General features: G+C 37.2%; 1 protein-coding gene across 1 annotated transcript in view; it reads left to right on the top strand.

Moving 5' to 3' along the window:
• Positions 1–27,131, top strand: part of phf20l1 (PHD finger protein 20 like 1) — a 68,359-nt gene that overhangs the window by 28,609 nt on the left and 12,619 nt on the right. The window contains exons 12-18 of the mRNA XM_039737578.1: positions 10,814–11,104; positions 12,672–12,881; positions 13,025–13,076; positions 13,137–13,150; positions 13,217–13,324; positions 18,852–19,013; positions 23,919–24,100. Coding sequence (XP_039593512.1) covers positions 10,814–11,104; positions 12,672–12,881; positions 13,025–13,076; positions 13,137–13,150; positions 13,217–13,324; positions 18,852–19,013; positions 23,919–24,100 — 1,019 coding nt within the window. The remainder of the gene's footprint in view (positions 1–10,813; positions 11,105–12,671; positions 12,882–13,024; positions 13,077–13,136; positions 13,151–13,216; positions 13,325–18,851; positions 19,014–23,918; positions 24,101–27,131) is intronic.

Genomic DNA, 27,131 nt, shown 5'->3' with positions numbered 1-27,131 from the left:
ATACTGTGTTTTTCAGATTATCAAGAAAGATAAACTAATAGTATAGCTTGCTCTCTGGCTACAACAGCAATTTTTTTTTTTTTTCAAGGCTCTTTTCAGGCTTTTAAAATTGTGCTTTCTGGCATCGGTGTATTTTGAAAAATTGCTCCAAAAGTATGTTTCACTTCTTTTTCATGGCTAGAAACATATTTTAATATTTAATTCATTCTATAGTAGAAGGAATAATTGAATCGTATTTCCAAGATGTGATAACTGGTCTTTCATATTTCTTTAGTTTCTGAACTTCTCAACGTCTGGTTGTCTAATTACCTAAAACTTTTTTACTGTTCATAACCCAAGTGTTTTGGATTTACCATCTTATTAAAACCATACAGAGGTTAGGTAATTATTTAAATATCTATGTCACTGGTTCTTCCTATAGTGCTGCTGCCAGGCAAACACACACACACTTGGCCATCCATATGATCTAAAACAGGGGTCCCCAACTCCGGTCCTGGAGGGCACCAGTGGCTGCAGATTTTCATTCTAACCCTTTTCTTAATCAGTGACCTGTTATTGCTGCTAATTAACTTCTTTTGAATTCATTGTAATTGACTTGCTCTTGAAGACTCAGACCCCTTAATTGTTTGTTTTTCCCTAATTAGCAGCCAAACAATCATGACATACAAAATAGGCCAAAACAACTGGTGACAATAATACAATATCTGAAAATAAAGAAAGGTGAAAGTCTCAGGAATGTCGATCTGCTCAGGTTCACAAAAGATTTTACCAGAAAAGAGAAAATTAACAATTTCAGAAATGTCTGCTATAGCACAATGAGAGCAACAACAAGCCATGGAATTAAAGAATGGGTTTAATTAACAACAAGAATCGGCGCCTAATTAAGCAGCTGGTTGGAGTGAAATTGGTTGGAGTTTGAGGCCCTGACTTAGCTGGTCTTCTGTTGGCTCACTCACTTCACATTTCATTTCTGTTTGGGTGCCATTTGAGGAAAGAAGTTAAGTAATTCAGAGGAACGATGAAGAAATTCAGGGGAACAAACCTTAAAAAACAAGTCAATTAAAGTGAATAGAAAAGGAGTTAATTAGCAGCAAAAACAGGTCCCTGATTAAGAAAAGGGTTAGAATGAAAACCTGCGGCCACTGGGGCCCTCCAGGACTGGAGTTGGGGACCCCTGATCTAAAAGAAAACATAATTCATCAGACCAAGCCACCTTCTTCCATTGTTCCATGGTCAAGATCTGATGCTCACATGCCCATTGTAGGTGCTTTTGGCAGTAGGCATGGATCAACATGGGCACTCTGTGGCTACACAGCCCCATACTCAGTAAGCTAAGATGCACTGTGTATTCTGACACCTCTATGTAATGGCCAGCATTACATTTTTCAGCAATTTAAATTGGGCCAGACCAATGCACTCTACAAGCGCATAATTAAGCCTTGGGCACCCATAACCCTGTTTCTGGTTCACTTGTTGTCCTTCCATGGACCATTTTTGGTAGGTACTAACCACTGCATACTGGAGGGAAAAAAAACTACCCTTTTGGAAATACTTTGACCCAGTTGTCTTGCTAATTTTGGCATTTGTCAAATTCACTCAGATTCTTAAGCTTGCACATTTTTCCTGCTTCACTCAGATCCTTACACTTATCCATTTTTCTTGCTTTCAAGACTTGCTGCGTAATATGTGCCACTCCTCTACTGATGCCATTGTAATGAGACAGTCAGTGTTATTCACGTCTCCTGTGAGTGGTTTTTACGTTGTGGGTGATTGGTGTACAACCACAGCTGTGGAATTTTTAACTAGCCATCTTCAAGCTAATATATGATCACTTGCGTATGCCAATGCATCCATTAAATGCGGTTGCCAGCTCCACATGACTTGTCCCAATTAATGAGTTCTGCTCACTAACAGAACAATCTTAAGGAGAAAATCTGGCCGCCCATCCAAGAGTTAAAGATAAATAATACTTGGGTCACAAAGTAACAATGACTGAGAAAACTGAATTAATGTTTTGGACTGGCCTAGTTAAATTCCAGACCTAAATCCAGTGGAAATTCAGTAGCAGGATCTGAATCGAGCAGTTCATGCCAGATAACCTATTGGTGTCACTAAATTAAAAGAATCATTTAAAGAAGAGTAAGTTGAAATTTCCCCACAGAAATGTAGTAAGAAGTCAAGCAAAATGATACCTTTTATTGGCTAACTAAAAAGATTGCAATAAGCAAGCTTGTGAGGCAACTCAAAGGGGCCTAAGTTGCCTTGAAAGCTTGTATATTGTAATCTTTTAATTAGTCAATAAAAGGTCATTTTACTTGATTTCTCAATACATTTACAATAGCTAACACGGTACAATACAATACAATACAGTTTATTTTTGTATAGCCCAAAATCACACAGGAAGTGCTGCAATGGGCTTTAACAGGCCCTGCCTCTTGACAGCCCCCCAGCCTTGACTCTCTAAGAAGACAAGGAAAACCTCCCGAAAAATGGAAGAAACTTTGGGAAAGGCAGTTCAAAGAGAGACCCCTTTCCAGGTAGGTTGGGCATGCAGTGGGTGTCAAAAAAGGGGGTCAATACAATACATAGAACAGAACAAATCTTTAATACAGCATAAAAACAAAAATTTTAGAAGTACGGAGAAGAATTTAACAGTAGATGATATCACATAGTAAGATTTGGATATTTTTAGAGTCCTGCAGACCTCATCCATCAAGCTGCCTCCCCCATTTGGCCATTCCATGGCTGAAACAGTGCTGGGCCAGCCAATCCGATGAAAGGATCCCTGTTTCCCATGATTCCTGCGATCCTCCATCAGGGATGACTTTACCATAGGCAGGCAAACAACTTGGCAGGTGGGCCATGGCACCAATTGCCACATTTGAGTACCGAGAACAGAAACAGAATAGGTGAGGGTTAGTATTCAATTATAACTATCATGTTACTTATGTTTTAGTGCTAATGACTAACAACAGAGATGCAGTATGTACAGTAAATCAGCAGCTCTAGTCAGGATATGCTAAACTGAACTAGTGAGTCTTCAGCCGGGATTTAAAGGCTGAGACCGAAGGGGCATCTCTTTATAGAAGCAGGCAGAGCATTCCGCAGTTTAGGGGCCTTGTAACTAAAAGCTCGACCTCCCACCGTTATGTTATTATTCCTTGGAATCATCAGCAGACCGGCATCTTGAGATCTTAACGTGCGCACAGGTTTGTAAGTCATGATAAGTTCAGACAACTAAGCCGGACCTTGGCCATTTAATGCTTTAAATGTTAAAAGGAGGATTTTGAAATCTGCCCTAAACTTAACCAGGAGCCAGTGTAAGGTTTTAAGAACTGGAGTTTTGTGTTCATATTTTCTTGTTCTTGTAATAATTCTTGCAGCTGCATTTTGGATTAACTGGAGGCTGTATAGAGAACAGTTTGAACAGCCAGTGAACACCGCATTGCAGTAGTCAATCCTACTAGAGATAAATGCATGAAATAATTTCTCAGAATCCTGTTTATTTAGAAAGCGCCTTAATTTCCTAACATTTTTATGATGGAAGAAATATGTTTTGGACAACTTTGTAATATGCACTTTAAATGACATGCTAGAGTCAAAGATAACTCCTAGATTGCACGCTGATTCAGTAAAGTTAATTGGGATTCCAGCTGAGTTAAATGATGACAAAATATTGTTGTGATCAGCGTCATTCCCTCCAATTAACATCTGTTTTATCTGTATTTAAAGACAAGTAGTTCTCATTCATCACTAACGCAACTAATTAAAGAGAACATCTGAGAAACTTCATTTGATTTAAATGAAAGGTATAACTGGGTGTCATCTGCATACGAGTGAAAATTAACATTATGTTTCCTAATGAGAGATCCCAATGGAAGCATTTAAAGTGAAAACAGTAGAGGTCCCAGTACTGAGCCCTGCGGGATACCATATTGAACTTCTGTGTATAACAGAACCCTAGTACTACCCACGGAAATGTGAAAGACTAAAATGGAATTGTATAGAAGCATTTGATTGTGTTCATTACATTTAAAGGTGGTGCAGTCAGTTATTAAATGTAAATGGGCAATTCATTTTTCATAAATTTCCAGTTGGAGTTGGATAACCTTGTTTTTTCATAAAATCACCTAAGCAAAAATCATGTCACAGTACATGTTGGCATTCATGGTTCCCTCAATGAACTGTAGCTCCCCAGTGCCAGAAGCACTCATGCAGCCCCAAACCATGACACTCCCACCACCGTGCTTGACAGTAAGCAAGACACACCTCACACGCTTGACACCATCTGAACCAAATAAGTTTATCTTGGTTTCATCAGTCAACAGGGCATGGTTCCAATAATCCATGTCCTTAATCTGCTTGTCTTTAGCGAACTGTTTATGGGCTTCTGGGATGATAGCCATGCAGACCAATTTGATGCGGTGTCGGCGTATGGTCTGAGCACTGACAGGCTGACCCCCCACCCCTTCAACCTCTGCAGCAATGCTAGCAGCATTCATACATCTATTTTTAAAAGGCAACCTCTGGATATGATGCTGAGCATGTGCACTCAACTTCTTTGGTTGACCATGGTGAGGCCTGTTCTGAGTGGAACCTGTTTTGTTAAACCGCTGTATGGTCTTGGCCACCATGCTGCAGCTCAGTTTCAGGGTGTTGGCAATCTTCTTATAGCCTAAGCCATCTTTATGTAGAGCAACAATTCTTTTTTTCGGATCCTCAGAAAGGTGTTTGCGATGATTTGCCATGTTGAACTTCCAGTGACCAGTATGAGAGAGTGTGAGAGCGATAACACCATATTTAACACACCTGAGACCTTGTAACACTAATGAGTCACATGACACCCGGAGAGGGAAAATGACTAATTGGGCACAATTTGGACATTTTTCACTTAGGAGTGTACTCACTTTTGTTGCCAGCGGTTTAGACATTAATGGCTGTGTGTTGAGTTATTTTGAGGGGACAGCAAATTGACATTGTTATACAAGCTGTACACTGACTACTTTACATTGTAACAAAGTGTCATACCTTCAGTGTTGTCCCAAGAAAAGATATAATAAAATATTTACAAAAATGTAAAGGGGTGTACTCACTTTTGTGAGGTACTGTACTTACTTCTTGATGATGACGTGATTGAAAGAATTGATGCTGAGATGAACCATTGTGCTGAACATTGTCAGGTAAGTGACTATACACCTAAGCAGTTTTCCCATTCAAAAGTATACAACACAAAAGACATTTTTTGACAGTATATACAAAAAAATAAGTAAAAAAAACCTGCGACGAGACAAGACTTTCTGGAAGGTTTTTTTTCCAAGTCCCGTGAGTTGAGACCTTGGCCTTGAGATTTTTTCAAGTCATACCCTCTTGTCAACCATATACAACCACGCACACAGTAATCTCGCCTCATTTGTGTGAATGCATTTGACAGACACAGTTTCTGCTCTCTCAGCTCTTATAAATTTTAACGTTATGATCACAGAGAAGTGATGCAAAATAGAATCAAAAGAGTTACACCATTGGATGTATTAGAAATTCTACAGCCAATAATGGATACAAATTCATACGTCCAAAAGTATTGCACTTTGCACGAAATTTATCTGCAAAACCCTCACATGCATTTATTGGTTACTTTGCAAAATAAATTATTAACTCCTGATGATGTAGATAGTTTTTTCTGTGCTGAAATTACAAACAGAGAAACTTATTCTGAATTATGGTACAAAGTCATTAAACACATGTCTCGCGGTTCTCATTTAAAAGATTCAGTATTTTGGGACTCAAAAAAAAAAAGTGTTTAAAGAAATTTCCTAAAGGTTGGGTGTTGGAGAGCTGGGGGCAGAGCCCCCTAGTTATTCATCATTATTATTATTTGTGTTGTTATACTTTAATGAATTTTTACTTTTTGTATGTTTTACAGTAGAAAGATGAGATTTAATAACAATGTAGTTTTTCAAGCCAAAAATGCAACGCTTTTTACATGATTTTTTGTGAAAAAAGTTAATGCTAGGGAGGTTAAGATTACATGACTGCCATCTGTAAGTGATGCATCCCAAATTACAATGCCAGTTATGCCACTGCAATTTTTGTCTTGGAAAATGTGTACTCACTTTTGTGTTGTGCTACCCTAGTCAACAGTAGACTGTCCAGGTGGTGATGTATTATAAAATAAATCCAGCGCTATTTAATCTGTTAGAGGTATCCACAGTAATTTTGAAAAATAAAAAAAGGTCTTGAACCAGAGAACAAGGCATTACGCTAATCAGTATATGGATACAGAGCACCCTTTTCCATTAACCTGCTGTTGAATTGAGACAAGAGCTACCACCTGTGGTTTATAGCGCTTAACTTGAAAAAGCATATACAGTGGGTACGGAAAGTATTCAGACCCCCTTCAATTTTTCACTCTTTGTTATATTGCAGCCATTTGCTAAAATCATTTAAATTATTTTTTTCCCTCATTAATGTACACACAGCACCCCATATTGATAGACAAAAAAAAAGGATTTTTGAAATTGTTGCAGATTTATTAAAAAAGAAAAACTGAAATATCACATGGTCCTAAGTATTCAGACCCTTTGCTCAGTATTTAGTAGAATCACCCTTTTGAGCTAATACAGCCATGAGTCTTCTTGGGAAAGATGCAACAGCTTTTTCACACCTGGATTTGGGTATCCTCTGCCATTCCTCCTTGCAGATCCTCTGCAATTCTGTCAGGTTGGATGGTAAACGTTGGTGGACAGCCATTTTTAGGTCTCTCCAGAGATGCTCAATTGGGTTTAAGTCAGGGCTCTGGCTGGGCCATTCAAGAACAGTCACAGAGTTGTTGTGAAGCCATTCCGTCGTTATTTTAGCTGTGTGCTTAGGGTCATTGTCTTGTTGGAAGGTAAACCTTCGGCCCAGTCTGAGGTCCTTAGCACTCTGGAGAAGGTTTTTGTCCAGGATATCCCTGTACTTGGCCGCATTCATCTTTCCCTCGATTGCAACCAGTCGCCCTGTCCCAGCAGCTGAAAAACACCCCCACAGCATGATGCTACCACCGCCATGCTTGACTGTGGGGACTGTATTGGACAAGTGATGAGCAGTGCCTGGTTGTCTCCACACATACCGCTTAGAATTAAGGCCAAAAAGTTCTATCTTGGTCTCATTAGACCACATAATCTTATTTCTCACCATCTCAGAGTCCTTCAGGTGTCTTTTAGCAAACTCCAAGATAAAACTTTTTGGCCTTAATTCTAAGCGGTATGTGATCCCCAAATCCAGGTGTGAAAAACTTGTTGCATCTTTCCCAAGAAGACTCATGGCTGTATTAGCTAAAAAGGGTGCTTCTACTAAATACTGAGCAAAGGGTCTGAATACTTAGGACCATGTGATATTTCAGTTTTTCTTTTTTAATAAATCTGCAACAATTTCAAAAATTCTTTTTTTTTTGTCTGTCAATATGGGTGCTGTGTGTACATTAATGAGGGAAAAAAAATAATTTAAAATGATTTTAGCAAATGGCTGCAATATAACAAAGAGTGAAAAATTGAAGGGGGTCTGAATACTTTCCGTACCCACTGTATATGTTTCTTCCACTTTGTGGTCAAGAAGCAGTTAGATTCCCCATTTTAAAAAAGTGGTGAATGCTAGTGCTGAAAAGAAATGTGGTAAAAGTTTGTTGCTTTATTTGCTTGCCCACCATGCACATTCTTGTAGAATGAGCATACATATCCAACAGTTTGGGCCACTTGCACATTGTCTCATAATTCTGTGGTCATATCATGTATTGTGTGCTGTTTGTGATGTGTTGTGTGATTCTTAATCAAATGTGTTGCTGTATTAATTTAGGCAGTGGATACCCAATGTGTTCTCTAGGTCAATGAGTGGCTGTGAGGCACAAAATTCTTACAATATCTAAAGATGTATTGCCCTAATTTGGGGAATCCAAGACCAGAATGGATGTCAATGATAAAATATGAAATGAGACAGACTAGGCATCAGAATGTGTTGGCATGGGGAATGTGTTAATTGATGCATTTTTCAGAGCACAGCTTGCCTGCTGTGTTTTTGTCCATACCATTTTAATTTGTGTTATTCTGAACTTGGGTTGTGCCAAGTCTTGAATCATAATAGCACTGAATGGGAATGGGTTGCAACAGTTTACTGAATGCCTTGCAGTGGTCGCAGCGGGCAAGGGGAAAATGGCAAAAACTTCCCACCCATACTCCATGGACAACAACTGGCAGTGATTTTTCCAGGGGGACCAAGGTACGACAATCAGCAGCAATTCTCCAAGGGGGACCAAGGGACGGTGATTGATGGCGATTCTCCAATGGGGAACCAATATGATGATTGGCGGAGATTCCTCAAGGGATATGAATCATATGGATGACACTCTATGGTGACATCTGCTAAAAGGAAGAAGGAAGAAAATGACTATGCAGGGTTGCTGAGGTCCTTAATATTATTGTTTGCCTTTCTAAGGCAGTGATTGGTGTATAAGTCCTTAATAGAAGGCACTTGAGTGCTGGTTATGTTCTGTGACGCCTTCACCACTGTCTGTAGTACTTTACATTCTTGAGTGAATCATGTGCCATACCAGGATGTCAAGATGCTGTCTGCTGTTCAACTGTAGGATTTTATGAGAACTGATGAAGTAATGCAAGTTCTCAGGAAGTGCTGAGAAAGTACATTTTTTTTTGATAAAAGATTAAATGTTTTGTGGTCACTTCAGTTCACTGGTGATAGTCACTCCAAGAAATTTAAAGTCGCCATTTTAACAGCACCCATTCCAATGTGGATGTCAGTGTAGTCAGCTTTCTGCTTTGGTATTCTATGATCCAGTGCCTTGGTTTTGCTATCCTTAATGGTGAGATGGTTCCCTTGCCACTGAGTCAGAAGGTTACCCTCCTCTTTGTAAGCTGTATACTTAACCTACTTCTTGATTGTTCATTTACTAATTGTCCACTTTAAGAAAACATAAGGATCAACTTTCAGTTTCCAGGGTGATCTTTAGTAGAACATGATAAAGTTGATGAAGAGAAGCAGTGTTCAGCAATTTTATTATTAAACACTGATGTTCTTTCTGACATAGTTACAGTATCGGGGATAATAGACAGCTAATAGAGCTGTAAACAAGAAAGTAAAAGGGACACAAATCAAAAGCATGGGTGTAAACCTACTAAGTTAATCTGTCCCATTCATGTTTAGAAGCAATGATTTACCTGGATTTTCAGATTTTGAAAGTTTTTAAATAATGTCAGTGATAAGCAGTATTGGAGAATAGGTTGATAGATGATTACTCTAGTATCTTAGGAATCTATTGTAACACACATGAAACCTCACTCAAGTCAACGTGAGATCAAATATGTTTAAAAATAAAATCACGCTCCAGTTACCACGGGATCTTCAGCTATTAGAGTTAAAGCAGGAAATGACCAATGGTACTTTGTAGAACAGCAGAGCACCTGGGCAAGTTGTAGAAGAGGACTCGACTAAAGTCATAGAATGATGTTTAAAGGAGAATAAAGGCAAGCAAGACAGTACTTACTTAACTGGATCAAGCTCTCTGTATCTTCAATATAAAGAATGTTTTTACCTTTAATTTCTAGATATGCATTCTTTTTCTGTAGAATGTCTGCCATTTCTATTTGAGGTTAACTGAATGGGTATTAACATGCATATTCTAGCATGGCTTTACATTTCTTTGAAAACTATGCCATATTAACATGCATATTTTAATTTGGTTTTACAATTTCCTCACTATATGGTATATTTTGAGCTATTACTGCAGATTTATAAATACTATATAGAACATATTGTATCTTGCTCATTTGATTTATTTCTTTCAGTTCTTTATGTGACATCAGTTTTGCTGGTCATATTTGGTTGAATAGTTTGTTAATAAACTGTCAAGTATAGAATACCTAAATTAATATTGTAATGTGAGTTTTGAATTTTATTTTTTTTATAGGTTTTCAAATACATCTGTATAAAATAAGTAACATGAAGACAGTTATTTCATCCCATGTTAAACGTTACAACACACTTACTAGCTGTTCACAGAACATTTTTAAGTGAATACAGTGACCTAGCTGTAAAACATTTTTTCTTTCTACCCAGCAGTACAGATTATTGGAAAGGCAATGTTGACATTTATTATTTCTTACAATACTGAATCCAGATGTGCTCAGTTGTGTCTTGGTGTCATTGTCCTCCAAATTTATCTTTCTGAAAAGACCACATTTATATTTTCAAAAGAAGATAAACTGCTGTGTATCATATTGTAAGTTTTGAAAATTTATGTAAACATTAATTCCCTGTTGAAAAAATTCAAGGAAAGTTGGAAGCAAAATTTAGTCTTTCTAATGTGTAATATTAATACTAAAATAATTCAGCTGTAATGACTGAAATTTAAAAAAACTCTTAATGTATTTGGTGTAAGAAAAAAATATTTCCTTGAAAATATAAAACTAATCCCTGAATACTTGCTGATCATTTGATGGCTGATTTTGGTTTGTTTTTTCATGTTCCAAAAAGGAAAATGGTAATTGTAATTGTTTCTGACTGAACAAGACACAGGACTTTGAACTCCAGATTTCCATAAAAGTCGTCTAAGTATTTTTGTTATTTTGGCATAATTTTGGTTTTATTTTTTTGTAGTTAGAGTGAACTTCTTTCCTATATTTCTTATTGTTTATAAAGTAAAAGCAAACTTGCTAAAACTGAGTGTGTGTTGTATTAGCTAAAACCTGTTTGCATTTGTTGTATATTATTCTGTTTTATGAATAATCAACTATTTTTTTTATTATTTTTATTCTATTTTCTTTAGTAATACACATCAAAAAGCAAGAAGACCGATTATCTACCATGGAATCTGCAGTTGATTTAGACCACAATAAGTTTAAATGTAAGGTTCCTGGTTGTTTCAAAGCCTTTAGGAAAGCAAAACTGCTGGATTACCATCTGAAGTATTATCATAGTACAGACAAAGAGACTGAGTCAGAAACTGGATCCCCGGATCGAGCAACACGCACACGGGCAACTTCTGCTTCTGTACCTGTGTCCATTTCTCCAGAAAATAATGAAATGATTAGAAGGCGAACAGTTTCAACATCATCAAGTATGTGTTTTTCATTTAATTAATGTCTAATTACTCCCTGTTATCTGTAAATTTCCCATTTATGCTTTCTAATACATTTTGCACTCCAGTATTTAATAATTCGGGTTTATTTATATGTTGTAGTCCTTTGTTTATTTATTGTTTTTATTTGTTTTGTTTGTTTTTGTTTCAACTGTTTGTATTTGTTCTGTATTTGCTGTTCAGCGCTCTGTGACCTTTTGTCTGTGAAGGGTGCTATATAAACAAACTACTACTGCTACTCTAAATTTACTGTATTAATTTTTTTTCAGTTTTTTTTTATTCTTTTTTAACATTTGACTGTTACAGGAATAACTGTAGTTATTCTGCTTATCTTGTCCTTTTTTATACATTTACAGTGCATCCAGAAAGTATTCACAGCGCATCACTTTTTCCACATTTTGTTATGTTACAGCCTTATTCCAAAATGGATTAAATTAATTTTTTTCCTCAGAATTCTACACACAACACCGCATAATGACAACATGAAAAAGTTTACTTCAGGTTTTTGCAAATTTATTAAAAATAAAAAAACTTAGGAAAAAAATGAATTTAATCCATTTTGGAATAAGGCTGTAACATAACAAAATGTGGAAAAAGTGATGCGCTCTGAATACTATCCGGATGCACTGTATTTCAGACATTCTCATCTCATATTCAGATTGCCACATTTCTGAGTTACCAAAGCTAAGGATTTGAAAGGCACAATAATAATTCGAGTAATATTTAGATTTTTAATATGATTTTATTTTCTGTATGTCTATTTTTTTTCAAGTTTTAGATCAAGAAGTTGAAGTTTGTCATGTGTACTTTATAAAATGAGATTCTTACTTCTAATGAGTCTATAGGCTAGTAACAAAACTATAATAATCACAACAAAAAGCAATTAACACAACACCACAAATTGTCATAAAATCAGATGATAGATGTGTAATATTTGCACAATTATCCTCTTACCATTGTAACTATGAGCTGCTGTTGAGAAGCGTTATCATCTGAGAATAACAACTTTTGCTTAAATTTGTTTCCAGCCCAAAATATTATTCACATTCCAAACATCTGCAAATTATACAGTCCTGGATAATGCACCATTACAATTCTCTATTACATCATACCATGATCAGACAAATCCATTGAGTATAATCCTATTAAGTAGCAAATTAAAATAATTTAATGTTTCTGAATTTTTTCTTTAGTTTGAGTTGTTGCAAAAATTAGCTTGAAGAGAATATACACGTAAATTGGAGTTACTGCCAGTACCTTGTTTTATTCTGTGGTGGGCTGGCGCCCTGCCCGGGATTTGTTTGTTCCTGCCTTGTGCCCTGTGTTGGCTTGGATTGGCTCCAGCAGATCCCTGTGACCCTGTGGTAGGATATAGCGGGTTGGATAATGACTGACTGACCTTGTTTTATTACCTTTAAATTTAACCTTTGTACAGAATGCAATAATATGTTTGTCAGCTCTTTGGCATACTTTTAGTACCTGGTATTTTTCTAAATTTTCTATATATTCAGTAATGTAATTACTTAAATTGTATTTTATTTGATAGCTGTTTCATCCTATACTGGTGTTTTACAATTGGAATCACCAATAGTTTCTAAATCTTCCAAATCAAACAAGAAGAAGAGATCCTCTGCCTCTATAAGTTCAGAAGGCACAGATGTTCAATGTCCTATTCCTTCGAGGGAAAAGAGCTTTGAAAGTCTTCATGAAAAAATACTAAAGAAAGTAATAGAAAAGGACAAGTATCCAGACTCTGGTAAATAATTTAATTTGTTAAATGTTTCAGGGAATAAATGCTATCTTAATCTGAAATATAATAATAAAGTGGAGAGATAGTGTAATGTAACTCTGTCATTCAATTTTGGAAACTGAAATTTCAACTTTATTTTTTATTTTTAGGATTGAGTAAAAGTGAGAAGAAACTAAAACTTGAAGAAAAAGGTTTGTCAATGTAACAAAATTATTTCCTTATTTCAGATTTTTAGCTTTACTATTTTTTAGTGAATTATAGCATCTTGCTATTCTGTGTTAATGTGCTATAACCCTTTTCTCTCTCTCTCTCTCTCTCTCTCTCTCTCTCTCTCTAATAAGGTAAAAAGAAGGATAAGGATAAAGAGCGAAAAGAAAAAAAAGAAAAGGACCATTTCAAAGTAAAACAAAAGAAGAAAAAAAAGAAGAAAAAGAAATCAAAACAGCATGGTATGAAGTTAAAAAAAAAATAAGTATTCTCAGATTTCGCTACATACATCTTCTTTGGCTTTCAACATTTGTTTCAATGCAAGTTTTATGAGCTTGACCCCATTCCTATCGTTTCTTTCCTGTATGACTTGTTTAGTCTGCAGATGTTTTTTTAACTTATTTAAATATAATACAGTATTTCTGTGATTGCTGTTTTATATTGTTCTGGCTTAATTTAAAGATTTAAGATATAGAGCTGAAAAGCCATGTGTTGTTTCACATTGAAACTTGTAGTGTGAGTTGATTTAAAAGGCCTATATTATTTTGGAGAAAGAAATAACAAATGTATGACAAAAAATGTGATCAAGCTTGGTACATTATTGAGCAATCTTGAAGTGCTGTAGACCGTCAAAGTCGCTTAATATTTCAAAATTTAAAATATTGAACATTATACACAAATCCACTGATAATCACTTTAGTTAAATGTTGCTCTGACTGTTGCTGTTATTTATGAATTAATGTTATTGATTTAAACTTAGCTAAAACATTGGCCAGATTCATCCCCTTCTCCTCAAAAATCTATCGAAAAAAATCCTAGGAGAGAAAGACTAGGGAGATGAGACGTGATCTTCACATGAAGATCACTGAAGACACTTAAAAGACCCGCAGGACGAAAGAGAGTGTACAACATGAGATTCCTGGAAGACACGCTTTACTTACAACCAGTATCAAATCAGACCACGGGCATCATATATATATATATATATGGAAGAGAAGGTCTGTGATATGGTTTGCATATTTGTAGTTGGAGAACCACAAGGGGAGAAAATGAATCACGTATCATAAAGTAGTTTTTATTCCTGATCTTTCAGCCCCTGCCAGGGACCTTCATCAGAGGATAATGCTTAGACTTACAAGAATCAAAGGCAATATATAGAAAAAATTACGTTTGGGGGGAAGTATTGGTTGTAAAGTTTTATTTATTATGAACATGTTCTTCTTAAGTTTGCATATACTGGGTTTATGTCCAAGTGTCTGTTGATGGCGTTCTCATTTGATAGCCAGGATTTGGCCAGCTCTCTGGCATTTTTAGTACTGGCCTTAAATCTTACTTGCATATTGAAAATGCGGCTCTATCCCAATTCACACCCAAAATTTGGATATGCTACGTAGACAACACATTCGTCATACTAAAAAATTACCAGCTAAATGAGTTCTACAACCACATCAACACAATATTTCCTGCAATCTAATTCACCATGGAAAAAGAAATGAACCGAGACATCAGCTTCCTGGACATCTACATTGAAAGAAATAATGATGCCTCCCTGACCACAAGTGTTTACTGTTAGGAATGCTATGCAGACAATCAGCCAGCAACCACCCAGTATCTCATAAACGGAGCTGTGTTAAAACTCTATTCAGAGGAGTCCACATTCATTGTAATATGAAGGAGACAAAAATGAATGAAAGACGCTATCTATTCCGTCTTGTCTTTTCAAACGGATACTCAAAACATTCATTTAATCAAAGCTTATACAGAAGATGCCAAAAAACTCAGCAAACAATCGACTTGAATCAGAACCCCCACCCCACTTGGTACTCACTTCCTTATCACCACAAGGTGTCTGAAGGTGCAGCACGCATCCTGGCCAAGTCCGGCATCTGAATAGCACACAAACCCACGAACATTCCGCATGGTCCTTTTTAATGCTAAAAACAAGAAATTGACAGCAGAAACATGAAACGCAGTTTATAGCATTCCATGCAGTCCTTGCCCAGTGGTATACATAGGACAAACATCAAAAAGAATCGCAGCACATATACAGGAACATCGCAACACCGTCAGAAGAAAGGACTCGCGATCACTGATCTATACGCATACTAAATCTACAGGACATGCATTTAATTGGGAAAATGTACAAGTAAGATTTAAGGCCAGTATTAGAAGTACCAGAGAGCTGGCTGAATCTTGGCTATCAAATCCAGCATATGCAAACTTAGGAAGAACATGTTCATAATAAGTAAAAGTAAATATAATATAATATAATATATATATATAATATATAAATATAATATAATATATATATATAATATATATATATATATATATATATATATATAATATATATATATATATATATATATATATATATTTATTTATATTGAGTATACTTTATACATAAAAAATATGTTGTCGTACCTTGCATAACTAAATAACCTTTATGGCACAATAACAATTCAATACATTTATGGTCACTACAGTATTTGGATTTAATAATCTTCATGTGGGAAAGGGCTGACTCACATAAATAAGTAGAGCCAAGTAATGCAGTCAAAGTTTCAAAACTGTCCAAGAGCCCCAGACTGCAGCTGAATGTCATCCTGTAGTGTCAAAATCTCATCCTCCACTGTAGAGGAGTTTTAGGTGAAATAGTGTTGCAATTTTTGATGTGAGGGAATCGCCCTCAACATCTTCCCTAAATGGATAGCACTTAAATGTAGCAATTGGCTCAAGTAAAGCTGAGTTTTGAAACCGTCTGTCAAAGTCTGACAGACAGTTTTCAATCTGCTCTTTGTAGTGAATGCTGTCAAGTTGCACACACGCCTTCCATTGCGTCTCCAGCTCTGACATGAGGTTTTGGATGTTCCCCAAATCAAGGCACTGCAGCTTTGAGGACAGATGTTGCATTTTTCATTTGAAAACATTAACTGAGCTAATCATATTGACCATGGGGTTGTCTTTTCCTTGCAAAAAATGGCAAATCTTTATTAAGTTGCTTGTATTCTGCATGCTTAATGACAAGGAGAAAGGAAAGAGATCTCAGACTGGCCGCCCTGTATGTCAATCATGTGGCAAATGCCATAGGGAGGATATATAGACTAACGTTTAAAAAAAAAAATTTTTTTTAATGCAACACGATCTACCTGCACTACCTTTCCGATCTACCAAACGATCGTGATTGATGTATTGGGCATGTCTGTTATAGGTAATGAAAACAGTGGAATTCAAAAGACTCAAAAAAAAAAATGTAGGCGCGAAACACATGCAGAGCAAGATACAGAATATGAAATCAGAAAAAAATGAAAGTGTCAAAACAAAGAAAGTAAACATCGCATTAGTGCAAACAAATAAATTATTACTCGGAGAAATAATGAAAAGGTGAATAGAGATCGAATATATGGACATAGGTGATATGTCAGAAGTATGTAAATATTGTAAGGCTTTAAAGTTTAAGTCAGAGAATTTCAAAAACGGGGTTTACCTCACATGCATTTATTGGTTACTTTGCAAAAAAATGATTAACTGCAGATGATGTAGATCGTTATGTCTGCGCTGAAATTCAACACAGAGAAACCTATCCTGAATTATGCTACAAAATCATTAAACATGTCTCACGGACCTCATTTAAAAGATTCAGCATGTTGGGAGTTGAAAGATTCCAAATATTGTTTTTACCGTAGTTCTGAAATAAAAGTGAAACTAATGAAATAGCAACAATTCAAAGAAAAAAAAATAAAACTTAAAAGTGTGTATCCGGAAAACCAAACATGGGTGCTGGCTGAGCAAAGCCCCCTAGAGTGTGTATGTATAAGTGTGATCTCTGACAGAATTTCTAGGCATAGCCAGGGTGTTGAAGGGGTCCGGTTTGGTGCACTCAGGGTTGGGTCACTGCTTTTTGCAGATGATGTTGTCCTGTTTGTTTCATCAGGCCGTGATCTTGTGAAGCGGCTAGGATGAGAATCAGCACCTCCAAATCCGAGACTATGGTTCTCAGCTGGAAAAGGGTGGAGTGTCCTCTCAGGGTTGGGGGAGAGATCCTGCCCCAAGTGGAGGAGTTCAAGTATCTCGGGGTCTTGTTCACGAGTGAGGGAAGAATGGACCGTGAGATCGACAGGTGGATCGGTGCGGCATCCGCAGTGATGCATACTCTGTATCGGTTCTTTCGTGGTGAAAAAAGAGCTGAGCCGTAAGGTAAAGCTCTCAATTTACCAGTCGATCTACGTTCCTCCCCACACCTATGGTCATGAGCGATGGGTAGTGACCGAAAGAACGAGATTGTGAATACAAACGGCTGAAATGAGTTTCCTCCGCAGGGTGTCTGGGCTTTCCTTTAAAGATATTGTGAGAAGCTCAGTCATCCGGGATAAGGTGGCTCAGGCATCTGATCAGGATGCCTCCTGAATGCCTCCCTGGGGAGGTGTTCCGGGCACGTCCAACCGAGAGGAGGCCCCGGGGAAGACCCAGGACACGCTGGAGGGACTATGTCTCCCGGCTGGCCTGGGAACGCCTTGGGATTCTCCCGGAAGAGCTGGAAGAAGTGGCCGGGAGAGGGAAGTCTGGGCCTCTCTGCTTAAGCTGCTGCCCCCGCGTCCCGACCCTGGATAAGCGGAAGAGGATGGATGGATAGATATGTGTATGTATATGTATGGGAGGCTGTTAACGATTGCATTTTTCCTACCTCTTATGATCTGTAGTTAGAAACTGTGTTTGCATCTACTGGTCGGAGCGTCAATGACCCTCTACCATTTGTCAGAAGATAGTTGTGTGAAAGTCTGCTGAACAGGTTGGTTGAGGTCTTTATTTATATTGTGATTGGCTTTCTAATTTAGCAAGTATTATATGTCTTAAATGGAAGGCAGCTGGGTGCCATTAATATTCCATGACACCTTCACCACCCTTTGCAGTGCTTTATGATTTTGAGCCCCTCCAAGGAATTTAAAGCTGATCAACCTTTGAAGAACAACTCCTTAAATGTAGATGGCATTGTAGTTGGCCATCTGCTTTCTGAGATTTTGTTGACATTAGGAATTGTATTATTTCCATGTCACTGTTTAGTTAGTAGGTAAGCACAACCTTTTCTCTGTAAGCTCACTCATTTTTAGGGATCAGGCCTTTGATGTTGGTGTTTTCAGCAAATTTAGTGATAGAGCAACAGCTGTGTCTGGCTCCACAGTCACTGGTGAACACAGAGTACAGAAGAGGGTTCAGCACGCTACCCAGTGCAGTGCCTCTGTTCAGGGTCACCATGGAGTATGTGATCCACACATGCAGAAGTCTATTTAATGATGTTATTTTCATCTTAAACATTTTCACATTTATCAACCATTGACTTCTATTGATTAAATTCCTTGGCTTGTTGTGACTGTCTTGATATTTCTATATTGCTATAAATATTTAGATATAGCAAAATTATATTAGATTTAAACTTCCTCTCATTTAATTTGCCTTAGATGAAAAATAAAGTTAATTTTAAGCCATTACTTGATGGCATCATAATTGTAGTGTAAGTGTTGCCTTATTCTGAGTCGTAAATAAAAACAATTCCAGGTCTGTTGCATTTACGGTTTTTGAGTCTATTAAATATAACTATATATTTAAAGGTAATAGTTTTCTACAGAGTGATTTGTTCACCTTTTGCTTTTCAATGTTTTCAGGGTTTTTTGTGGTTTTAAAATATAAAGGATAAAATCTGATATGGTACAGTTTGAAATAATATAATATTATTAACCAAAATCATGGTAACCTCTATTTTTTTTTCTGTAGATTATTCTGATTTTGATGACATTTCTTTAGCCTTTTTGGAAAGATGTCCTTCTCCCCCAGCACGACCTATGAGTACAGTAGCCATACGCAGCACACCACCTTCTAAACATACAACTTTCTTGTACCCTAGAGCCATACTATCTGTAGACCTAACGGGAGAGAGTAAGTTTTTGTTCTTTATTTCTTTTTACATGTATTCTTTATAGCTTTATTTGTATGTTGTATCTAGAATATACAGAATTATCAGAATGTTTACTTAAAATTAGTTTGTAATATGTTTCAAAGCTACAGTTTGATGCTAGGATGAACATGGTTTTAATAAAAAAATTAGATTATTTTGAAGATTGAAACTTATTAATTTCAACCCTAATTCAAATATTGACTTGCGTGCATAAACATCAAAAATATTTAACAGCTCAGTTTCAAAATGTTAAGTCCAACAATATGATAGACATATTAGGTGTGATTCATATAGTGTATTCCTTTGTAACTTGCTCTATGTATGAGTACTGTAGAAAAATTACAATTTTAACTTTGGGCTCACCCAGGAGCACCAAATATACTGTATGTACTGTAGAAAATTGTGTATGGATGTAAGAAAAATGATTGATGTTATCAATCAGTTAGTTAATTATCAGTTTTACTTTTGGCAGTGCAAGGAATTAATAATTTGCTAAGGCTTCCACCTTCCAGGAGGGGATTTCTGGCCAATAGATTTATGTCAAGGTAATTAAATCAAACTCATTTTCAAAAACAGAATAGTAGAATTTATTGGTAAACACAATGATTATAGATACAGTATATGGGAACTGCATATAGTATATATTAACATAGAAGACAGGACACAAGACAGGCCAACAACACAGAAGATGCTGGCTGTTTAATGGGTATTTAGAATTCTAATTTGTCTTGGCACAGATGAGCAGTTTTCTCATATCAGGGGCCTCATGTGTAAACAGTGCGTACGCACAAAAATGTTGCGTACAGACATTTCCACCTTCAAAATCGCAAAAAGGTGTATAAGATGTATAAAACCTAAACTTGGCGTAAAGCCACACACATTTTCACGGTAGCTCCAACCCTGCTGTACGCAAGTTCTCCGCTCGGTTTTGCAAACTGGCGGCACCCAGCGTCAAAACAGTGCTACTGTTCCAGTGTGGTTTCCCTTTTTTTTTTAGATCCACATCCCTGATGAGGTTTTATAAATACAGGGGGTCCTCGGGTTACGACACAGTTCCGTTCCTACAACAGTGATGTAACCCGAATTTTGGTGTAAGTTGAAACACACTCCAGCCTAAGTAACTTACTTATCTTAACACATTTGCAAAATCATAATCTAGAACATAAAAACACAAAATCTAAGCCTCAGAAAAAGGACATAAATATACTGCATTGTACACTGTACTGTAGTAATAGAAAAAATGAGTGTAAAAAGAATCCTTACCTTTATTCCTTCTCATGTCTCAATTTTTTTAAGTTTTTAAGGGAGTGAGCGTTGTAAACTCAAAACGTTGCATGTCAAAACGTTGTAACCCGAGGACCCCCTGTACCCTGAAATTAATCACATACTGTTTATTAGTTTAATGCATCTGATTGTAATTACCTTTTAACAATATAATGGTCCACAGAGTGGTCAAACTATTCTAAATACCATAGCTGCTTTAGCGTTGTTACTCTCACTGCACTTTTTTCTTCTTCTTCTTTCAGCTGCTCCCGTTAGGGTCTGCCACAACGGATCATCTTTTTCCATATTACTCTCACTGTACCACTCAGAGTATTTATATCACTGTATCTGAGTGTGGAATCACAGCAGCAGCTGATTGGAAAGAGAATTATCGGTATACAGCATCAAGCATACGCTGCCTCAGCCATGCTGTCTGTTGAACTGCTCTCATACAGCAAACACTTCAGAGCCTTTCCCCGTGGTTCAGAAACAGTTTCATCCCAATAACTATAAACCCACTCAATCAGTCCCTCAATTGCTCCTTGTAGAACGCTTTGTACTTATAAGTACAATTACCTCATTGTAAACTTGCGATACAGTTATAATATTGCACAACCTGAGCCACTTTAAGCGCGTATTTACATATGATGATATCATTTTTAAGATGAAATGCAGCAAAATATGCTTATATTATACAGATAAAACTTTAACTTCATTTAAATAATCTATATCGTTAATAATTAAATGTGAGGAGACGGTGCCATAGCACTAGCGAGGCGCTGGTGCTCCGTTCATGGATTGTTCCTGCCTCACGCTGTATTCTTGCTGGGGCTGGCGCAACAAGGGAAGGATAGATGGATGGAATAATTAAACATGTACTACGAAGATATTTCAATGTTCCTTAAAAGTTTTGAAGAATTGGTGTTCTAAGCTTACAGATGGCTTAACGTCTATTACAGAGCTGATTGTGTGGCAATTGGTAACTTGGAGAATGAAAAGGAAGGACAGGAATTGTAGGTTAGTACGTTTGAAAGAGACAGTACTGCTGCAATAAATTATTTCATTGAAGGTCACGCATGGCGCAGCCGGCAACTTGCACGAGGCATGAACAATCACTGCGCCACCGTGTTCCTATGTTTAATAACATGCTTTAACTCCTATCATCATAAAAAGGATATCAAGTATACATCTCAGTATTTTAATTATTCACAAATGTAATGGATTCTATGTCTTGTTGGAGGAAGAGAAAGCCAGTTTAAGAAGCACGTAGTGATTCACACACACAGAGCACATAGAAGATCAAATACAAAACAAAGCATTTAACATGCTACCTTAGTTAAGATGGTATTTGAGAAACTAGTAAATTAAATGATTTTATGATGAATTTCACGTAAAGTTGACATTTCGTTCTTTTTTCCCCACTGTGTGCCTATTTTTTTTCTCTGTACCCTAATAAGCTTTCATATGAAACTTAGATGGTGGGCTGCGACTCACCTTTTCACTGCAACTTTGATATCTGACAACTTCTCTTTTATTTCGGGCACTGTGTGACTTTGTGAGCTTGAACTTTTGAGTTTCTCCGACACTCTTATGTCACTCGATGAAGTTCCTTTTGTTGTTTATACCACTGTTTAAACCAACAAATAGTACGTTTTTCTTTGCCTCTACTTGGTATTCGCTGAAATTCTTCTGTTTCCTCCCGTGCTTTTGCCACTGCCTTTTCCTAGAATGCTGATCTTAGGGGCTATTTATATTAATTTGCATATTTAAAGAGGTGTAATTCTGGGAGGAGACAGGGAGGGACAGCAGGCGCGTGCACGTGCGTTACTTTTCATGGTGACCGGGATTTATGTAGCAGAAGAACGTGGAAGTTGCCGTTCACACAGATTAATGCATCTGGATTTTTTGTGCATAAGCACATTTCCGCTTTTGTCTGTACACCATGTTATAGTATGAATTCTACGCACGGCATTATACATGAGGCCCCAGGTCTTTAAGGATTATATCCGATGTTGTGTGAATTAGTTTTATTGATGTTTTGATGACAAGTGGAGGATTCTTTTGTTGGAATGTACCCTTTTTTTTGCTACCTAGCCCTTTTTTGTAGTGTGATGCTGCTTTCCTCAGCTCGCTGTCCCTAATAATACTATTCAAAGCTCTCTCCATACTGCGAGGCAGCAGCTCTACCACTGTATCTTATGTAACTTTGAAGGAAAACTTGCTTCTCTTTCTACTAAAGAGTGTACTTTCTGAACTTCTTGCAGTAATGCTGCTTTTCATTATTTGCAGACAGGGTTCTGTTACTTGCACAGAGCTTGGCTTGGCAGAGTGGATCTGCAGCTTTCAGAGAGAAACAGTTTGCTTTTTTGGCTTCCCAAAAAATGAAAGAAAAGTTGAATGCAGCTAGTTTAAAAGGAAGGAGTAAACTCTGGTGATTGGATCAAGTTCACTTCCAATTGCAGATCCAATGCCTTCTAATAGGAGTGCTTTGTCTATCACATTCAGGCAGGTTCAGTTTGCCGACACAAACTTAAGATGAATATCTATTTGGGCACCTTTTTTTGTGGAAGGAGTCTCAGCAAAGGTGTCAGCATAACTCTGATTTACAACTTTATTATCAAATGAAGTAGTGTTGATAGAAGCTGCAATTTGGCCGTTCACCCAGGATTGTGTGGAGCTGAATTTCTACATTCTTGTTAAATCTGATGTCTTAACAGTCCTTGTGTGCCATTACACCTAGCAAAAACTGGCAATGCCCAATTTTTAATACGCTATTTTGGTAATGTAAACATTTTAAAAAGAGCATATGATTTGTAAGAATAATTGATTTAACTTTATATTTACAGTAAGTGGAATTTTTTTTTATCGGATTCTCTTTTTATAATAGTGAAATAAGTGGCAAACATTATTTATATAGCATCACAATAATATATTGATCTGTTTAATCCCTGGTGGGTTTGTTCAAATCAGATTTACAGTAAAATTATTAATATTAATTGACACTTGTGGTTTAATGCCCTTTTCAGTGTTCCTTTGTCATTGGAGTTGCTGTTTGTATTTTCAGTATCCTGGAGAAGCTATTTCTCTACCTCTACAGGAGCAGTAGATTGCTGTATGTAAAGAGTTACCATTGCAAAAATTAACTATTGCTCTTTTCTGCCATCATGGATACTCATATGCTGTCAGTTTAATTGCAAAGCCAAAAATGAAATTTGACTTGTACATCTTTATTTTTACTAATGCATCATTAAAATCCCAGAGATTCACAGTGCCTTTACAGCAGTTGAAGAGTAGCAGATGCACAGTATACATTTATTCTCTGGAAAATGAGTCATTTTTGTAATTTGAAGCAAAAGATGTAAAATTCAGCTATTGGGCTTGAATGTTTATTTTTTGTGCTAATGTGTATGGATGCTTGACTATTTAAAAAAAAAAAAAAAAAAGTATAATCACAGTACAAAGGAATGACTTCAGGCAACGTAATACAAAAGGTTTTAGGCATTGTAAGTATGTCAAGAATTCAGGGGACTCCAACGAGGGTTAAACTAGCTTAAAGTATTTTAAAAATCATGTAATTGAGTTGATAATACATTACTATTTCATCTCATCATTTTTATCTTTAGATCTGTCTGATATAGATTTCTTGGAGGATTCTTCAACTGAAAGCTTGTTGCTTAGTGGTGATGAGTATAACCAGGAATTTGATGCTTTCAATGTGGATGATTCTCAGGATGAGGATGATGGATCTAATGAAATTGTGCGGTGTATTTGTGAAATGGATGAAGAAAATGGATTTATGATTCAGGTATTAAGTGAATACAGTGTCTTAAATACTACTATATTATCGATAAGAGCACTAGTTTTTAGATAGTAGTAATAAACATGTTTCTGCTATTGTGCCTTATTACTTTTTTTGTTATATTGACCTGTCATTCTGTGTTAACCTTTTTAAAGTCTATATCAGTGAAAGGCAACCTTTTTCGAGTTGCGGCGCACTAAGTCCAAAAATTTTGTTTAGCGGCGCACCTGAGGGACTGCCCATAAATAAAGTCGTAACGACACAATCTATGGACAATTGCCAATAAAAACAGTTTATTTTACAAGTTTGAAAGACATTTTATTAATTAAGAAATCAAAGGATAAATCTTAAATTTAATTAATGTTACCCTTGAGATTTTTTTTCAGCATATATGAGATTGATGTGAGGATCAATTTTCGAAAGACAGACGCGCATTTCCTTGTCGATCATTTGAAGTTTCTCGCGTTTATTAGACTTCATTTCCATATCCATACAGTGAGCGAGATCTTCTAAAAACGAGACACTTTAAGTCTCACGAGATGTGTTTTTGACACCGCTGGTATTTGATATTATGATGAATGGTGAACAGCGAAAATTTTAACTTGCATTCAAAATAAATACATTAGTTTATTCAACAGTCTGATTAACTGTTATCTGTTTTTCCAACATAAAATATATATTTTTAAACATTATCTTTTAAATCAACCAAAAGTTCAAAAACACTAGCATATTTAAATATTTTATAAAAGTTTTCGCGGTGCCCCTAGAAAATTCCGTGGCGCACCGGTTGCTGACAATGGTCTATAGTATAGAATCATATAGACGATGAAATTTAAATACAGCCACAAGAATAAAAAAATCACATAGGTTTGACTAGACCAAAAATGCAGCTGAAATATTTTTGGACAGAGATAATTTGCTTTCTATAATCATTCCTTGAAGTGCACAATACTTTCTTTTTTACTTTTCTATATTCAGTAACTTGATCAATTAGCATACTAGTCCCATTTAATAAAATTTGTTGGCTAAGCAAAGAAGGGTCAGGGGTTATCTTCTTCTTTCAGCTGCTTCCGTTAGGGGTCGCCACAGCGGATCATCTTCCTCCATGTCTTTCTGTCCTCTGCATCTTGTTCTGTTACACCCATCACCTGCATGTCCTCTCTCACCACATCCATAAACCTTCACTTAGGCCTTCCTCTTTTCCTGTTCCCTGGCAGCTCTATCCTTAGCATCCTTCTCCCAATATGTCCAAACCAATGTAATATCGCCTCTCTGACTTTGTCTTCCAACTGTCTAACCTGAGCTGACCCTCTAATGTACTCATTTCTAATCCTATCCATCCTCGTCACACCCAGTGCAAATCTTAGCATCTTTAACTCTACCACCTCCAGCTCTGTCTCCTTCTTTCTGGTTAGTGCCACCGTCTCCAACCCATATAACATAGCTGGTCTCACTACCGTCCTGTAGACCTTCCCTTTCACTCTTGCTGATACCCGTCTGTCACAAATTACTCCTGACACTCTTCTCCACCCATTCCACCCTGCCTGCACTCTCTTTTTGAACAGTCCCTATTTCTCTGTACTGTTGATCTCAAGTATTTAAACTCATCCACCTTCACCAACTCTACACCCTGCATCCTCACCATTCCACTGATCTCCCTCTCATTTACACACATGTATTCTGTCTTGTTCTTACTGACCTTCATTCCTCTCCTCTCTAGAGAATATCTCCACCTCTCCAGGGTCTCCTCAACCTGCTCCCTACTATTGCTACAGATCACAGTGTCACAGGCAAACATCAGAGTCCATGGGGACTCCTGTCTAATCTCATCACTGTCACACTTCCCTTGTACATATCCTGTACAACTCTTACGTACTTCTCTGCGTCTCCCGACTTCCTCACACAATATCACAGCTCCTCTCGAGGCACCCTGTCATATGTTATCTCCAAGTCCACAAAGACACCATGCAACTCCTTCTGGCCTTCTCTAAACTTCTCCAGAGCAAACATTGCATGTGTGGTGCTCTTTCTTGGCATGAAACCATACTGCTGCTCACTAATCATCACCTCACTTCTTAACCTAGCTTCCACTACTCTTTCCCATAACTTCATGCTGTGGTTCATCAATTTTATTCCCCTGTAGTTACTGCAGTCCTGCACATCCCCCTTATTCTTAAATATCGACACCAGTACATGTCTTCTCCACTCCTCGGGCATCCTCTCACTTTCCAAGACTCCATTAAACAATCTGGTTAAAAACTCCACTACCATCTGCCCTAGACGCCTCCATGCTTCCACAGGTATGTCATCTGGACCAATGGCCTTTCCATTTTTCCTCCTGTTCATAGCTGTCCTTCCTCCTTGCTGATCTATTGCACTTTCTGATTCACTATCTCCACATCATCCAACCTCTTCTCTCTCTCTCGTTCTCTTTATTCATCAGCCTCTCAAAGTTCTCCTTCCATCTGCTCAACACACTCTCCTCGCTTGTGAGTATGTTTCCATCTTTATCCTTTATTTCCCTAACCTGCTGCACATCTTTCCCAGCTCGGTCCCTCTGTCTAGCCAATCAGTACAGGTCCTTTTCTCCCTCCTTAGTGTCCAACCTCTCATAGAACTCATCATATGCCTTTTCTTTAGCCTTCGCCACCTCTCTCTTCACCTTGCACCTTATCTCCTTCTACTCTTGTCTACTTTCTGCATCTCTCTGACTATCCCACTTTTTCTTTGTCATCCTCTTCCTCTGTATACTCTCCTGTATTTCCTCATTCCACCATCAGGTTTCCTTTTCCTCCTTCCTCTTTCCAGATGTCACACTAAACACCCTTATTGCTGTTACCCTTACTATATCTGCTGTAGTTTCCTGGCTGTCTGGTAACTCTTTACTGCCACCCAGTGCCTCCCTAAACTCAACCCTGCAGTCTTCCTTTTTCAACTTCCACCATTTGATCCTTGGCTCTGCCCTCACTCTCTTCCTGTTCTTGATCTCCAATGTCATCCTACAGACCACCATCCTATGCTGCTTAACTACACTTTC

The sequence above is a fragment of the Polypterus senegalus genome, chromosome 15, assembly GCF_016835505.1.
Source record: "Polypterus senegalus isolate Bchr_013 chromosome 15, ASM1683550v1, whole genome shotgun sequence".
Lineage (NCBI taxonomy): Eukaryota > Metazoa > Chordata > Cladistia > Polypteriformes > Polypteridae > Polypterus > Polypterus senegalus.
The sequence above is the reverse complement of the archived record's forward strand: the minus strand, read 5'-3'. Positions and strand labels throughout refer to the sequence as shown.